The 18,591-nt window shown below is 40.6% G+C and overlaps 1 protein-coding gene across 12 annotated transcripts in view; it reads right to left on the reverse strand.

Moving 5' to 3' along the window:
* HECW1 (HECT, C2 and WW domain containing E3 ubiquitin protein ligase 1) overlaps window positions 1–18,591 on the reverse strand; it is a 250,824-nt gene that overhangs the window by 68,545 nt on the left and 163,688 nt on the right. For 4 of the 12 annotated variants that reach the window (XM_041714540.2, XM_041714542.2, XM_041714541.2 and 1 more), the window contains 4 exons: window positions 8,313–8,455; window positions 6,218–6,318; window positions 3,534–4,919; window positions 39–140 (listed from right to left, as the gene is read on the reverse strand). In XM_041714540.2, coding sequence (XP_041570474.2) covers window positions 39–140; window positions 3,534–4,919; window positions 6,218–6,318; window positions 8,313–8,455 — 1,732 coding nt within the window. The remainder of the gene's footprint in view (window positions 1–38; window positions 141–3,533; window positions 4,920–6,217; window positions 6,319–8,312; window positions 8,456–18,591) is intronic. The other 8 variants (XM_072925931.1, XM_041714545.2, XM_041714546.2 and 5 more) reach the window with 3 other exon arrangements.

Here is an 18,591-nt window from a genome sequence, read left to right on the forward strand (position 1 = left end):
CTGAAAAAATGCAATAAAATAAAAGAACTAAAGCTTACTTGGTGGAAGAGGCTCATCGATAGTTGGGTAGTGATGATGGTCAGGCCTCAGAGAAGGAAGCTGGCTGACTGGCTGAGAATTATGGAGTAAAGGACAATCACCTATGGACAAGATATTCAAGACATTGACAGTCATTCACTGTTTTTACAATGTGATTCAAAAAATGTGTTACTGTAAAACAAGTGATTATTTTAAAAATAGGTCAACCTGATGTACTAGCATCTCTGGGTATTCCTATTTTCGAGGCACTATTTTAATAGCAACTCAGGCCAAGAAGTATTAAAATAATGCAGTCAAGTCTCTTGAGTAACTGCTGAACTATTATGGGCCAGATTCTGGACTCACAGACACACAAGTGTAAGCGACAGAAGAATGAGGCTTGATCTCTGAGAAATACTGTTTGTGTACAACTAAGCTCAAGCTCCTGCAGCAACTGGCAGGAACATGCAAAATCCTGGTTCCAACTTTTAACTCATTCCATCAGTGGAATAAAAGGCTAAAAGCTGCCTTAAATCTTTCTCTCCTTTTCAAAAAGATCAATGGCTGCATATGCAGACTATAATGGCAGGATTTTGCAGTCCCTGCAGAGCAGAAGATTATCCCCTTCTGTGGGTATTTTTCAAAATTCAAAGAGTCCGTCTTGGGTTGAAGGAGAGAGAATGAGAGAAGGACCAGAAACAGGTAGGAGACAGGTGGTAGAAGAGGACAAAAGATAGTGAGATATAGTCAGGATCTGAGATAAGGAAGGAAGACCTGAGACAGAGAAGAGGAAAAGAAGAAGAAGCAGAAGAAGGAGAAGAAAAAGCAAAAGAGGCACACAGGATACAGTGCAGAGTAAGTTTTAAATAATAGCATTGTATACATGTCATATATAGAATCACAGAGCGGCTTGAATTGGAATGGACCTTAAAGATAGTTTCATTCCAATTGCCCTGCCATATTTAAATATGAAATAAATGAAACCTAAGTAAATGTCCAAACTCATGGTCTGTTGAGAGGAACAAGTAACTTAAGATCAAGTCAATGCTTATAGAATCCTTTAAGAAACTAAGATGTTCTAGTAGGGATGAAAAAGCATTCAATTTCTTAGACTTAACATGCTAAAACTTCACAGGTTCCAGAATAAATATTCTTTCTTGCCTTGTCTCTAAAATCTTAGAAACCAGGACTATTTATCTTACTTATGGACATGTTTGCATATTGTGTGGTAACAGGTTTTGGCTGTAACTTCCAGCTTGGCTTGTTAATACATATATAGTCCAAATTGCATAAACATAATATTTACTTGCATCAGAAAGATGCAGCTTATGGAAAAAGATATATTAAACTGAATGGTTCTGGTGATTCTGGGAATGCTAAGCCAAATTCACTGTGTACAAGCTAGTTTAACTCTCTTTAATGTTAGAATCTTAACAGCCTAAGAATGAATATTTTGTAAAGTTCCTTATACAAATACCAATCAAATGTAAAAACAAATGTACAGAAAAAAATTACATATGGGTTTTTTCTTAAAAAAACAACAGCTAGAATGCAGAAGCCAATTTTGTATAAAACTGTAAAAACCTCACACCACTCAGAAATAAGAAAAATCACTTAGACAAAAATATTCCCCCTTCTAGGTGCTCTGATGATACCGTATGGCCTGTTAAATGCCTTCATTAAACCACTTGTGTATAGGCGTATCTGCTGCATGTTTTGAACAGACAGCAGAGTTACATAAGTTTATGACTCAGTGCTAAAAGTCCATCTCTCAAAACCTTAAAAATTGTGCTGTTACTCCACATGCAGCATTGACTACCAGATCACCCATCTATGTTTCTTTACTTACCTCAATTACCTCAATTTACTTACAATTGACTCTCCCCTAGTCAAGATAGTTAGGCCAAGCCAGCGGAAGCATGGTAGTGTCAGTCACCTGGAGTGGGTGATGGTGACCACATCTACTGTATTTGTAACAGCTGCCAAGTTGTGAAGCAACCTACACATTGACTGAAGCACCCCAGGTGACACCAAAAGAGTGCTAACAGCTGGGCTGCCCTTCAGACACATGATCAGTTAAACAAGGCAAAGCCACCATGGACGCTGCAGGGCTCTTTATGGAGGCTCAAGTCTTGGTGCTGTACTGAATCCATACGCAGACCATCTCCCACCACATCCCCTGTCAAAAGCTCACAGCTCAAAACAACCACCAAACCTGTAAATACGATCTCACACATACACGAGCTCGTGTTCCCTTAGCTATACTTGCATGTAAATGCTGTTCACAAGCAAAGGTTCTCACCTGCAAGGAAGGAGCTGGGTTTCTATGCCTGTGTACTTCTGAAAATTTAATTATCTGTACTAGATTCTGCTCTACAGACTCAATAATTCCCTAGTCCCGGCTGTCTACAAAGTATTTACATAGGCTGGTGTAAATTTTTTCAGCAGGGGTAGGGTCTGTGGCAAAGGAAGTTGTGAATAAATAAATTGGGAATGGAGAAGGAAAACATAGATGAATGCTTTAATTGGAGTTCCTCAGTGATACCCAAATAGGTTATCCTTTTGCTACCATTTTAATTTGGTGTCACTTACAGAGGGAGAGAGATGACTCAGAATTAGGGAGTGCAAAGACTACGTCTTGACCTTGCTGCATACTCCTGAGCTGCAGCTGAGTCCTTTACTCCTTCAGCTGGAGAAAAATGATACACTAGCTGAAGAAGAGAAGAGTGATCAACTCTCCTTCTTCATGTAACTGCAGAGAGCATGAAAGGAGTTACCAAAGGGGGGGGACTTAATGTAACTGTAAAGGAATTGGAAAAAATAGTACCTTAACTACAAAGAAAAAAAAATTAAAGTACATTCTATCTCTAGGGAAGGACAGCGATACAAGAATTTTATTAAATATTGTTAAATTTCCAAAGTGTCTAAGAAAAAATATAAATCTCTGTTGAATTGCCCTATGATCTGTGATATCTGAGGTACATTTGTTTGACACTTGGAGAATTGGAACGAATGGAGCTTTAAAACTGTATTTGTAAGACCTTATGATTATGTATGGCTAACAAACATTTACAGAAACTGGCCCAGACCTTTATGTGGTACAAATCAGCATATCTGCCCTTTGACAAGCACAAGCTGGTCCTCTCACTGAGTATCAGAGACATGGCAGCACATCAGACATGTGATATGGAAAAATCCCAGGAAAAAAGGAATGAGTTGGTGGATGTGATAATGCTGATCTGCCACATAACTAAAGTAGCTGATCCTGATTTTATAATGATACATATATATCTACAGTAATCCATATATACAGATCCCTACCTCATTTAGTTGGTTTTGCTGGGATTTTTAAGGACAGGCTCATTTATCCAACCCTCCCTTATATCTGGCCCAGCTCACAGCCCCTGAGTTTGTAAGAAATGAACCATGAGCTATCTGAAACCTCAATTATCTGATGCCTTCTGTGACATCTAGATAATCAGGCTTGCCCAGCGCATCAGTTCTCAGGATCTAACCTTCTCTTCTGCTGCTTGGACCTGCTACTGGGGTGTCTAGACCCTCTGTGGCTCTCTGTGGATTCCCACCATGAGCTACTAGTTCATCTGGCCACTGGGAGGAGCCATCCACTTGCTCCCTGTCCAGCTCAGGGCTCTGCACTGAATCTGGCACTGACTCAAAAGCACTGTTCTCCTCCTCATCATCATCCTGTGAGGAAAAGACTGTGCTCTCAGAAATCTTTGCGCTGTCGACGGAGGAGAAGCGCGTATGGCTGGAGAAGCGATTGTTACTGTCATAGCAGGAGGTGCTGTAGCACGAAGTGCTGTAGCAGGAGGTGCTGTAGCAGGAGGTGCTGTAGCAGGAGGGGCTGTAGCAGGAGGGGCTGTAGCAGGAGGTGTCGCATGCCTCACATTCGTTGTCACCATTGGGCCTGGAGCTCGACTCGCTCTCACTTCCTGTCCTGGGGGGTTCCCCATCCAACAGCCCATCATTCAAGTCAGAGAGTTGCTCATCCAAGGTCCCAGGAGGCACCGTGTTCTGGCTGAAGTTCTCTTCAGCCTCATTTTCCATTGGAGGCTCTGCTGCCATGGTCTCACTCTCACTGACCACCTCCTTATCCATCACCTCCTTGACAGTAGACTCCTCATCGTTCTCCCTGCCATTACCACCATCTTGCTCTTCTTCCCCATCGCTGCTCATCTGTGCCGAGGGCAGGCTGTGGAGCAGGTTGTGTATCCGTATGTAGTGTGTCCGAGGGGTCTCTGGCTCACCACAAGCTGAAGCTATGACTGTCTCAAGTTCAGACACAGGCAGGGAGCACGGCCTGTTTTTCCTCTTTGCCGTGGTCCTCAGTTGTAGCTTGCTGTCTTCCTCCTCCTGGGCTGAAGCCCCTTCTTCTTCTTCTTCCTGACTCTTCTCTAGGTCTTTGCCAGCATGCACATCTGCACTCACCTCATCAATATCTACTGTTTCTACGCTGGTCAAGACTCCACCATCTCCCTGCATACCAGAATTGACTTTGTCATTTTCCCTAACTTCGGGCTCGGGAGGAGACATGCAAGCCGTCAGATCCGACTGCTCCATGAGGTCCGTAGCACTCGAAAGCAGCACTTCTCCTGGGATGGATTCCAAGGGCTCAGGAACTGGCACCGCATCAACCTCCCCATCTCCTGCTAGCTCTTCATTTAAGCTGTTCTGGTTGACTTCCCCAGGTGGTTTGACAGCCCCTGGGCTATCGACACTGTTCACACTGTATCCATTTAGCTGTTCTGGAGCTGCACTTTCTGAGGTCACTGTGTTGATGCATGGAGGCTCACCGAGGCTTTCCTCTGTGGGGTTGTTCACAGGGCTTTCCGGGAGGTCAGCTGGCTCAGGATCTGCACTAATGGAGACCTCTTCATCATCTGTATGAGACAGGAAAAGGAATTACTTACTCTTTTAACAAGAAGCGTTGACTGAACCAGAAGGTTGGCTGTGGGGGCACAAGGATCCACAGCAATCTGAGAAAATTAAAAGCATAAATTACAGTGTGAAATGAGTGGGCAACTGAATAACTATCAGGAAGTGCTGAGGTTTTTTTGCTAGGCAATCTTTGTACAGTGGATTTAATCATGGGTTTACTCATGGTGGTAATCTGTATGCAGCACCCTGCCTCGTTGCAGCATTACCTGAAGGTAACTCCTTCTTGAAACTTCTCCTTGAGCCAAAATGGCATCAAAGGAATATTATGGGAATATTATAGGAATCAGGGAAGTTTTCTCTGACATTTTAAAGACAGTATTTTTGTCACACTGAAGCTGGCAAGACTACACGACAGAGAATGCAAAAAACTGTGTTTACTACCCCTGAAATGCAAAAACTTCCCCCAAAATATCCCCTGACATGGTCCTGATCTGCATCACCTCCTCTCAGCTGTCAAACAACCTGTGCTCTTTCACGCCATCCAAATAGTCAAACGACAGAAATCAGGGCTTTCCAGCAAGTGAAAAGCAATGGTTTTCCAGCCACTAGTGCAGCTGCTGTTGGCTTGACAAACTGAAGCAGAGAGGGCAGAGAGCCTGAGAAGCAAAAACTTCCTGAGAAATACTGTTGAGGCTGTGACATGAAAACCAAGGTTCATGGTGGTAATCATAGACCATCATGACAGTCACTTCCGAATTACTACAAGAGAACATGAACCAAAACCAAACCAAAAGGGAGGCAAGAAGTGGAATATAGAATTATTTTTTGTTTTGCATTTTACATTTTTCATTAAAAATAATTAAACTGAGAATTTTTCTAATCATCTTTGCGATTACATTCTCCATTTTTACTTATGAGATGAAGTGCTCAAATGCAGATGACTACAAATAGCAGCCTATATAATATTTTCACTAGGGCAGGTGATAGAGAAGCAGATGAAACTTCAGTTTTCCACAATCTTCTCTCCCAGTGATGTGGTGGAGTATTTGGAACAGCCAATAACAGGGGAATATGAGACACCAGTAGCTCTGTCCTAAGGGGAAAGAGGGAAGAAATTGTGACTCATGATTCATCCTGTGATGCGGGACTTTATGCACTTCCTTTTGCTCGTGCCTGTACCTAAAGTCCCAGAGCAGCCAGGAATTAATGCCAATTTCTAAAGAGAAAGAATGCAAACCAAAAGAAAGGAAAAAAAAAATCTAGACATCTAGATGAATGATGGGTTAAGACTGAGAATTACCTGGATGGATGGAAGAAGTTATCTCAAATCGGAACTGCAGCTGGCCACTGACATGATCTGTAGGAAGTCTGCGACCCAGAGTGTAGCTTACAACCCTGTCTCTGAAAGAAAACAAACATTGTCACAAGAGACTATAACCTACCCTATATCTGCTGTGCATAGATAAATCTGCTGTGTCCTACAAAAATACATAATAAAATACATAAAGGCTATTCATCCCAGCCATGAGGGCATGTTGACTTGCATACAAGAGAACAAATGGCAGAGGAGAGGACAATGTCTTCAATTACAATGGAACGGCTGAGCAAGTGAGTAAGACAGGCTTCTGGGACACATAAGCACATATGTATAAATACAGAGAGAATGGTGGGAATGAAACTTCTCCAGTATGGGTATGAAAATAGCGACATGGGAAGCAAACAACTCCCACTTCAGCTATTGTAACAAGACTTTGCTTCCCTGCAGATCTGACCATCTACCTTTTTACAGAACCTCGCATTTCTGTATTTTCATCCCTTCATCATCATGTCCATAAAATTCAGCTTTCCTGTTCTTGTTTACAAAGCCCTGTGCAGGCCAGTCCCCGCATACCATCTTCTCTCTCTAAACTGGCTGAGTGACTGCTCTTCATCTCTTTCCACCCCTCTTACCTCTATGAAGCTGAAATATCAGGAGAACACCTTCCTGACAAGGTTGATCAATGACTCCATTCTGTTCTTGTGCAGGTCCCTCCCTTTGCCACACTTCATCCACCCCTCAGAACAGAATGAAACTATAGAAGAGATTAACTTCCCAGCTGCCCACAATGAGGCTGAATCAATCTTTGCAAAGCATTTCTTGAGTGCAACGGGTTCACTAAGTAGTAATACTTATGCATCTTTTGAAAGAAACATAGTTCACTTCCAGTTGGGCCAAATATACTTGCTAGCATAGTTTCACATGCATCAGAAACTCATATAAATGAGACAACCTCAAGACTTGCATACGACTTCTTTGAACTTGTGTGCATACTTCTCACTGAGCTTGCCTGAAGTTTAAATGCCACTATGGTATTAAAACTGAGTCCGATCTAGTGCATGTTGGAAGCACTGCTCTTGGCAAAGTATATCCTTAGATAGACAGTGTTTACAACAAGGAAGTAAAATAGGAAGTTATAATCACAAGATGATGAGAAATCTCAGAGGAAAGCCAGAGATACCAGTTACAGGGCTCTACCTTCCCCAAGCTGTTCTTATCCATCTGGTTTCTAAAAAGCTACTCTATCTTCTCTATTTGAGAAACAGGGAGGTAGCTCAGTCCCTTCTGGTAGATTCAGCTGTCAATATCACAACCAGTTTCTAAACCAGCTGTTCAAAACCACTTCGAACAAGCTCATCTTCCTGCTGTTCTGCTGAATTGAGATCCAATTATCAGAAATGCCTTCTTGGAAACTGCATTGCATATGCTTTCCTCAGAAGACGATTCTTTTTCTCCCTTGCTCTTCAAGGTCTGAACATTACAGGCTTGGAGCCAACTTTTTGGCTTTTTATGATTACTATCCATCTTCCTTAAATTGGTTTGTATTCTTTTGGCAGCACACACTTTCCCAGGACTTTCATGCAATGGGGAAGCAGGGCAGCACTTGTGAGCTCAAGGTTGTCCCTTGGCAGCAGGGTAGGGTCAAAAAGCATTAGTTACAACATGCCACACATATATTTTTATAATATTTCCCCTTTCCAGAAATTAAAAAAGAAGGAACACATCTGGCATTTTTTTAGCCCAAAGATAATTCTCGGAAACATGTAAACAGCCTCCTGATAACATTAAAAGAAGATTCAAATTGAAAATATTGCACTCTCCAAATTCTTAGCCATGATACACAAAAACCGTCTTCTTTCCTAAATTCCAGCTCTCACTTTTCAAAATGCCATGCATCCAGTTATAGAGGGAATTCTGTCTGGCCTATAGTCCAATAAATTCTAATTAAAACCAATACCATTTATCAGACAACTGTCAGTTTAATAACTTCCCCTCAACATCATTATATCACAATAATATCACCAGGGACTTCAGAACAGCAACACACTTATTAAAAAATGTAAGCAGCAAAATTTACCCTATGGCATGTCTTTCCAAGAGGCGCTGAACCGGCATTGAGAGTTTTCCCAGAAAACGTTTGATGATTGGTCGGCTCTTTGCAAATTTGTCTTTAACTTCTATTTCCAGGACATCCGTGGGCAGGGAGACAAAGCTGAATTGCTGAAATAAAAGAAGGGCACAGAACAATAAGCTGGTGGCTGGGTCACAGCAACACAGAGTACTACAGCTGAGAGGCACACCTCAGCACAGAGATATGAGGATCTAGTGAGGTGAAGGATACATAATCACTCTTTTCAGACAAGCTTTTCAGATAGATTGTTTTGAAATACCTCCTTTTCTATTCTTCTGTGCCCCAGCTTAAAAAGGAAGAACTCTGAAAACTCTATTTATCTGGACCAGTCTCCTAACCCAGTTCATGCCACAGTCTCACAAAGAGCTCAACCAGAAGGCAAGCCACAGCACAGGTTACTGTCACAAACAATACTGGGAAAAACAGGAACAGCACCATCTAAAACTGCTCCTGTCACCAAGTGCATTGAAATGTGTTGACTGCTGTCTCAGCTGGTCTGCTCATAAGAACATCTATTTGTCAGTAATGTTTCAGTAAGCTTTTAGAGACTGTGTGTGTTACAGTGAGCTCATGGGCACTCTGTGCCCCCTTCTGTGGGACCCTGTGACTCTGATCAAGATAACCCTGGAGCCCTCCTTCCTGCCCCAATGGGGTTGGCGGAGAGCCAGGGAAGCCCACCCTGTCCAAAGTCTATTATAGACCCCTGACATTTCCTGTTCGTGCGCTTTTGCCCCGCTCTCACATGGACACCACAGAATAAAGAGAGCTGAACTAACGTATCTCGGGGTAAGAGCCTCTTTTGGAAATCTTTGCCATCTCCTGATATTCCTCCCCTCACAGCCTCTGATCTCTGAGCTAGCCTGATTATTCAGGGGGCTGTGTGAGCGGGAGAACGTCATGTGTGCATCCAAATCTTGTAGGAACAAGGAGAGGGATATTTTACGTTGCAGGAACAAGCATTGGCGCATTAGGGCACCTGGAGATGTCCCAAAGCTCAATTTAAAAATAGTAGTGAGGAGGAAATCTATTAGGTAACTTGGCTTTGCTTTCTCCTAGACTGGCAAAATTCAGTACAGGAGTGAAGCTGGTGACACAGGTCACAATAATTTTTCCAAACATCTGCAACTACTAGAATATTATCAATCAAAAAAGCACATTTGTGCTGTGGTGCACAGTAGTAGGGAAACTGTCAAACTACTGTTCACCTGAGAGGTCAGTATTGATCTGGAAGACAGCTTCTGTGGTAAGTGAATATTGAGATAGATGAAAGGATTTTTCTAGCTTTCCCCCTGCCAAACCCAATCTTCACAACATAATCATTCTCTGGGTTATCAAGGCCTGGAGTAAAAGCCCTAAAATCACTTTCTCTATTGAAACATGGCTTAACTCAGAGATGCGTAGTTTAAACAGCTTCAAGTGAAATCAACATGGGTGGAATATTCTGTTAATCACAGCCTGCAAAAATGCAAATAATCAGAGAAGTACAATTAAAACAAGAGCTAAAGTGTTATTTTCTACTTGTTTTCTTTTACATCTTTTCAACAGCTACCAATTAAGATAAATGCACCAAACAGGAGAACCTGAATTCCCCATGTATAATGGAAAGTTGCCCTAAAAAATAGATTGTCTTACTATTACTGTTTCATCTGCTAAAAAACTTGAGTAACTACCAGTTCACGACACTTGAAAGCAGAAGAGGGGAATTAACTTGGCCTCTACTATCCTGTCTGGAAGAGAAAGGACTCTGCGTTTCATGGTCTTATCCAACATAACTAACGTAAAGTACTAATATATTACTGATGGAATAAATTAAATCCTCTCCTTGACTCATATTTATTAATTATCACACAGTGGCCAGTTTGTGAAAATGAAAGCATAAGCTTCACATCTAAGTTTAAAAAAAACCCCAAACCCAAACCCAAAATCCCAAACAAAGGAAAGCAAAACAACCCTATCATACCCCAAGCCCCCCAAACAAACAAACAACAACCAAACAAAAAGATACCAATTATAAATTCTGCAGTACCCTTGGCTAACACTCAGTGATGTTGTGATCAATTATTTATCCCAAGGAGGGGTAAAAAAGGAGGCTGCAAAATCACAACAGAGATAAAAATCAACTGTCTTCAGGAGGTGGGAAGTTTGATGAAGCTTCTAACACATGCCCAGAAACTTCACCATTGGTAACCAAAAGAGCTGCATTTTAAGAACAAGTCTACTGATATTTTTTGACATTACTATGAAAAATTTTAATGTAAGTCTTCTGTTATTTGGAACTTTTCTTATTCTTATAACTCTTAGTGTTACAGAATTAAGTCAGAAGTTCAGCTTTCACATTAATAAAAATATAATACTCATAGTTGCAGAGGAAAAGAGTACAAAAACTTTAGCATAATAAGCCCAAGCATACTATTTTTAAAATACTTCTGATTTTTTTGACAGTCATTACCTGAAGCCAGATTCTTTTATCTTTTTCATCTGGCACTCGCTACTGGGTATTTTCTTTCATAATCTAAACAAGCAATCTTTACCCCATATGTTTTCACTGGGCCACAGCTCACTTTGTGGGCTTGTTCATTGGTTATTTTATTTTTTCCCACAAAAGCTTAAATCCTTTGAATCACAACCACAAGTGCAATCTCTGCAAGACTGGTCAAGAAGTTCATGGACCCTGCTGGAATACAAAGTCACTAAACTAAATTTTACACTGAGACTAACTGTAGAAGAGTATGCTGAAGTTTACATAAATGGGCGTTTTTTTTTTTTTTCCCACAGTCAAAAAACAAAGTGAAAGTATAATCTCTGGCAGTTCTTTAATTCTGATGTCATGACTTTTTCCAAACCTTTAGTCTCTCCAGCTGTCCAGAGGTCCACCAAACTTGACAATGGCTTCAAGGAAGTGGTTTGTTACTCTGTCTGAGCCTTTTACTCAAATTAAAAAAATATTAAAGGAAGTAATGAATTTCAACACAGGTACTAACTTATCTACCAGAATAGCTACAGTTTCAAGTCCAAAGTCCAAGAAGAAAACTTTGTCTAGCGACTGATTATGTGTTCATTTGGATAATAGTAGAAAACGGGACACCTGTAAAAAACAGTTCATAACAATCTAGTTAAGTGATTCCTAGAACCTGAAGTTTTCACTTGATCTACAATCAAAATTCAAGTAAAATGCATTATATAAAATGTAGGGAACAAAACTCTTGCAAGTAATGGCAGACCCCAAATTAATATATAATCTACAGCAGTCAGTGAATGAACAGGTAACAAACAGGAAATTAAATTTCTATTCTCTGATCAGCCCAAGCCAGTAACTACAAGTGCATTGCCCTATTTATCACACCAACTTGCTGCAAAACAACTCTTAGAACTGGAGATGATACATGAGACAGCAGACTCCACAGAGGAGATAGCGGACTGCCTCAGCAGAATGAAATGCCTTTAGGAGTAACCTGTTTCTCACAGAGGGCCTGGCCCTAGAAATAGTTTCTGACTCCATCTTGTCAATGTGGTATCTGATCCTTACCAGCTAGGAATGCAAGAGCTCTCCTTTATAGGAAAGGTGAGGAGGTGCTCCACTGAAAGGATGAGCTAGTGAATTAGCTGCCCTTGTGACTGGAAGAATCCCAGACTGAAAAACCCTGTGAGTTAGAGGCTTTGGAAAAGAGTATAGACCTCCAGAAGGGAAAACCTTTTTATTTTCCTCTAGAAATGTATTAGAACTGTTAGAAGTAAAGGCTGTCTGTCAGGTATATCCCTGAAAAGAAGTTACAATCAGAAAGTCTGAACACAAGGAAAGATTGACAACCCCTGATATACTGGGGAAAAATAGCACTTGTGAGCTGCAGAAAGGAGGCCTTGTAAAGGCTGGTGTTTCCTGACCTCTGGAATGCCTTGGCCATGTCTGCATTAGGAAGATTTATGGTACAATGTGAATCCAGAGAGCAAAGCAGCTGGTCCTGTGCACCTGACTACCACATCCAGACATGTTGCAAGGGTTTTACCATGAAGCGACTCCAGGCTGGTGCCCTGGACTGAACTTCCATTTATTGTCTGAAAAGCACCTGGTGCACTCCTGGAGCACATCTGTTCACTTAACTTCTGCTGAGAGATTGAGTTAATGCACTTCTGGACTGAAAAGCGATGTCTTTAGTGGGGAGAGCAGGAGATTTGCTTTAAAGTACATCTCTTGAATGAAACACAAATACTACTATAGATGGACCCAGAGAATTGTTAAGAACCATGATCAATAGAACAAGTTAGTATGTGTATTATTTTCCCAGTGTCTTCTTCAATTATTTCCTTTTTAGGGTGTGATTACATTTCTCTAGAATGATGATGTCTAGGAGGAAACAGACTTGCTCAGGATACAAAGTCATTACATGCTCTCTATTTTGCCCACTTCTTCAGCCATTTGTCAATGCCGGTCCCACTTGTTACAGTGGCAAGAGATGCTTCGCTCCTACACATTTAATGCAGAGAGGGAGTAGGACAGGAGAGAGAGACCATTTTAATTCCTCACTTACAGAAGGGCTACAGCATTATAGCACATCTTCTTACACACTGGAGAATCTGTACCAGACTCATCCTCAAAATGCCCCTACCAGTGGAAAATCTTTAGCTGATATTTTCTCAGGCAACAAAAATCAATAAGGTATAATTAATTATTTCCATAGAAATACAGAAATGGAGGGAGAGTAAAGAGCAAAAGTGGCATGAAAAAGAAAATCACAGCAACATATTTGCATGTTAAGCCTTCTTGGGTTAAGCAGTGTATCATCAATTTTGGCTCCAGTCAGTAATAAGTCATTAGGCTTCTCCTTTCATTTACATAGATTTTACACAGCTGCCTCTTGCAAATTCACTCTCTCAGAGATACAAATCAGAATCACAGTTACCTAGAATCAGCTGAGACTTTCATACTCTCACACCTTCTCAATTATCTAAATGTATATCTGATCTTACATTCCTGCTGGCATTTTCAAGCACAATCTATAAACACTGTAGTAAACACCACTGAAAGAGTTTCAGACAGTAACCTACTTTTCAGTGCCTGTTTGCTTCCAGGCTCTGCAATGGTTTTACAGACACAGATGATTAATTTAATTAATGTGAACAGATCTTGAGGAGACCTCAATGCACGATACATAAGGTAAGGAACAAAGGCCCATGCTAATGCTGACCTGGCAAAATGCATTTGTATCCATTTATAAGAGAAAAGAACCACTTCCAGAGCTTGGAATAGTTTTCATAGAAAGCCAGCTACTGGTGATGATTCATTTCCATGTTTTATTTTTACCAAACTTGTTTGCATCCCTGAATACAGATGGATTCCAGTGACTCAAAAGCACTATCAAGTTGTTGAAATGAACAGAGCATGTCCATTAGCACCAATCAGACAAGTTACAGGCAAGTTAAATTCTTTTAAAACAGTAAGTATAATAATTGGTAGACAGAATAATAAAGTCAGTACAATAAAGATAGATAAATTAATACACTGGTGACAGGAAAATTTGGGCTCTTGATTTGGAGTTGAATAAGCAATAGAATTAAAAATAAAATTTATTTGTGATATCCTTAATGTACAGGGATGATACAAGCAGAAGTAAATCTTAAAAGGCTGTGAATTACATTTGATGGATGAAGATAAATTTATTCTTTCAGCTGAATATTTCATTAGTGGGTTTTGTTTCAAATACTCCCGTAAAACAATTACAGTCTTAATGCACATGCCACTCTCTGTCTGTATTACTCTGTTCTTCATTCAAAAACCTCCTCTACATGTCATTATTTCCCCATACAACGCTACTTGCATCAACAGCTGGATAAACTCATCAAGAATTCCAGTTTCTTAAGCTTTCTACAGTAATCCTTAGTGACAGGACAAAATACTGCAGAGTCAGTAGTGCCAAGGGCAGAGCTACGCTGCTGCCGTGGGTGGAGACATGCCTATTCCTACTAGGAGAGACTGCTGGAACACAGCAGTGACTGCAGGGGGCCAAATCCAATGGAGCTCTTTAGTATTCTGGCATGGCACAATTGCTGGGGGCTTCTTCTCTACCATAAAGCTAGCAAGACTGATTATCTTCTAGATGCAGAAGTTGTAAGTAAAATCCAGAAGAATAACATCCTAAAAAAAAATCTAGATGATTTTTCACACCATAACCCATTCCTGAAGAAACGAAAGGTGTCATGGACTTTCACACTTCAATCATCAACAGATATTAAAATCTGTAGCTGTAAAGCTACAGCTCGTCTGTGTAGTCAAACAATGTTTTACTCTTTACCTGGACATGTGTGCAGAAATGTTATACAGGGAAGCTGCCACCAACAAGGCTTCACTCAGTCCTAATGACACCCTCATACTAAATTCAGGATCTGGATTTCACTTCACCTGTATATTGTTTTCATGCTTTGGTGTGAAAGGCCTCCAAGTTTCTACAGCATATTCTTTTGTGTTTGGCAGTAGAAGGGTGAAAAACTTATCCAGGTTAAACAATAAGGAGTTCAGTCAGTGTGATGTTTCTGTTGCTTTTATTTTGGTCTTCTGTTGAAATTACAGAATGATTCTGTGAGGCCATGGTAGGACAGTCAGCATTCTAGTGTTCTGAATAGTAGATCAAAATCAGACCAAGCACACCCACTTTAGTTTAAATTCATACTGTTGAGTCAAATATATTAAAACATTTTCAATGGTTTTACTCTGTTCTGGAAAGACTCAGCTTTGGTCAAGTACCCACTGCTTGTATGACTCTAGGTTTGTGCTACATCAGGTAGCACCCATTTTATCAGCCAACATAAAACCTCTAGAGAGGCAGAGAGCTAACATAAACCCCCTATTGCCTGGTCTGGCTACTTTGCCAAAGTGTTTTTCAGTCCCAGAACTGATAAGTGGTCTATCACATACCCATTCAGCATTCAGGATCACAGAATCAGTGCCCAAGTTATAACTCTGCATTAAGAAAAGCAGTCACACATCAGCACTCAGATAGTCAGTTGTATCTTGGTGTTCCTGCAGGCAGCATCCAAACTCAATGCTTCTATCACTAATGATGGCCTGCACTACAGAAGTTACCTCCCACTGGTGTTCAAGCCCCTGAGTGCTTCCTTCTTCTGATTTTGCATTGGTAATCTCAAGAGGCAGCTTACATGAGAAGTTATTCAAGTGCAACATTTTTGAAAGGTTGTGAGTAATCTGAGGTGCAGAGAGCATGAGTTACTCAGCTGAAAATACTGTAAATCTGTGTAACAGATCTGACATACTAACTGCTATTTGTTAAGTGCTCTTTCTCTCTGCTTATTCACATCAATTAATTTACTAGTGAAATGTGGCTGTTTTCAGAGTGATAAGGCAGCCATTCCAAACACTCTTTTCTCTCAACTATATTTTAAAAGTGTTTGTAAAAGCTGAGGCAAAGAAACAAGGAGTGAAACTGCAGGAAGTTGAGATTGTTTTTAACCTAGTAGTGGGCTCTCATTTTAGGGCAATCTACTCCTCCAGAGTTAGATTACTGGAGTTGAAATTCAATGTGTTACTTAACAGATGACACTTCCTACTACTTTAAATGTGCTGAGCGGTTGCATGAGCCAATTTTTATAGTTGTCTCATTGGTCATTTCATTCCTCAGAGCTCTCCTTCCACTCACCAGTAAATAAAACAAGAACTGAGGAAACAGTCTGCTCAAGCTGCCATAGTTAAGAAAGAAATACCATAAATATATCTAAAGTGAAGTCCAGAAACCTTAAGTACTTTATTTGCCAAACCATAGAAATTCCTATCCAATTGGAGGTATGTGAACTCCTTGTTAAACCACTTAGTTTTGTTACTGTGATCTATTACTTGTCTGAACCATGTATCCCTTCACTGATTTCTGAAAATGAAATCTTTTTAAATGAGCTGTTTCCAAACAATATGACAGTAAACACATTGTTTTAATATGGAACAATATGGAAATAGTGCCATTATTTTTCTACTATCTATATTAGAAGATAACCATCCACTCTTCTCAATTCCACTACATATACACAAGAGTTGGGAAATGGGCACTTCCTTCTGAGATTTTCTTTGCATTTTATCTCCAATCAGCATGACAGGACTAGTCACCCTTTGTGCTTTTGCAACTGACTGGGCTGGCAGGGCAATACCTGCCTAATCTGTGGCTGTAGAGTCAAGCTGTCCACTGCCATGTGCTTTCCAGGCACTCATTTATTTAACATTACAGATGTTTTTGAAGAACATGTGAAAACATAAAGAAACATCTTCAAAATTAAATCACTCTATCAGGAGAAATCACTACTTTGGGCTTTAACTTGTCTCAGAAAACAATTCTTAGTGTGAGGGCTTTTTCACCTCTATGGTGAGCTCTGCTGCAAGTGTCAAATTGTCACTTGCTACTCCTTATCTGGAAGAAATTTCCATTTCCTTATGTCTCCTTGTCTAAAGTACTGCAAATCAGAGCAATGGAAGAATAGCTTTAAGTCAGGCTAACTTGTGCTGAACAGCATTTGAACAGTCTATGAAATGAAGATGATCATCAATATTACATGAGACAGATAAAAATTTGCCTGAGGTACCAGGGTGCTCCAGCACATTTGTATAATGCGGGTGGTTACTATACAAACAGAACAGCCTGGTAAATATATGAGGAAGAATACTAGAACAAATTATTATAAGTAAATCAGTCACCTTTTAGTCCGTAGGACTTTTAGTGCTGAAGCCCTTGAAAACTGAATTGACTCTTTCTGAATTTGTTCAAGTATAATCAAGAACATATAGAAAGATCCTAGTCTGCAGATATTTCAAGAATTTTATTTCCCTAATCCAGATTTCTTCAAGTTTAGCATCCAATACAAATCAGATAGGTCATTCAATAGAAAAAAAAAAAAAAAAAATTTGCCTTCTATACGCATGAACTGGCAGAGAACTAAGAAAAGAATGACCCTTCTAAAATAATACATTGCTAAAATTTGTTTTTGTGAAAACAACTCATGACTGATACGCTTAATGAAATGGCTATCAGTCCTCAGCATTTTGTCACTTCATATATTCACATCCATGAGTGAAAAGGTGGACAGAAGAATGGCTGCCACCATGATTCAGCAGCAGTTTTCAGTCTTCCCTCTCCCCTTGTCCCATGAAGGGAAAAAGTTGCAGAAAATCAGGCCTATGGTCTTCTGTGCAGCAGAAACCAATGCAGCTTTTCAGTAACAAAACAAGGAGTTCAGACAGGCTGGTTGCACAGACTGCAGCACAAATGCACGCAGTTAAGCATCCCAATATTGGCTGAGGAGAAGGCAGAAGGAGAACATGCTGAACCCTTGTCACTCACAGGCTAACAACAGAAAGAGAGAAGCAGCATGCTTGCACGCAATCAAGAAAACCTGGGGGCTGAACAGCAAAGCTGGAAGCCAGCTGTGCTCTTTTGCTTTCCCTTGTCCACAATTAGGCCATTTCATTGTTTCTCCTTTTCTCGCTGCTAAACTCCGCTTGGAAAAGAAATGTCAGCCCACAAACTCAGCCATTTGGCATAGCTTGAAGAGAAGACGCCCGTGACATTTTAACAGGGCCACATCCCTATGTACTGAGCATCACACACAGAGGGCAAGTTTCTCCTTCATACCTGCTCCCCTCTAGTTCTACGTCTTATGCACTTCACTGAAAGGTCTCTGCCAACTGCCTGATCCTCCATGCCAGTTCTAGCATGACCATGTCCACAGATCAACCTGGGACCTCTCAACCAGATATATCTGATGCTTGGCTCCACGGAGAAGTTATGACTTGGTGGATGCCTCATAAAAATGTCCTCAATTAAGTCCTGCTAGAAGGCATTTTTCTCTGACTAGTTTCAAGGTTGTTTTCCCAGTCATATAACCTCCCCCACCCACTACATAACCCGATGTGGTATCTAGTTTTTCCAGGTAGGAGATCAATCCTATTTCTGCTGTCTTTTTTGCCCACTCACAGTTCCATGTCTATAGAGTTTGACCTAATTATCCCTCAACTACTTTACAATTTGCATTTTAATTTGAATAAATCTGTGCAGTGTATTTATTTACTTTGACTTTTTCCTGCAGTGGAGATATTGTTGTGACAGAGCACACCAGTAAATCACACCCAGGATGTCAGGCTCCTTTAATTCCAAAGAGATTCCTTGCTCTTTGCTGCCTGCTGCCATTTTGCATGTAATTTAAAAACAGCAGGCAGCAATTGAACTCTCAGAACTCA

This window comes from Taeniopygia guttata, chromosome 2 (assembly GCF_048771995.1).
Source record: "Taeniopygia guttata chromosome 2, bTaeGut7.mat, whole genome shotgun sequence".
Lineage (NCBI taxonomy): Eukaryota > Metazoa > Chordata > Aves > Passeriformes > Estrildidae > Taeniopygia > Taeniopygia guttata.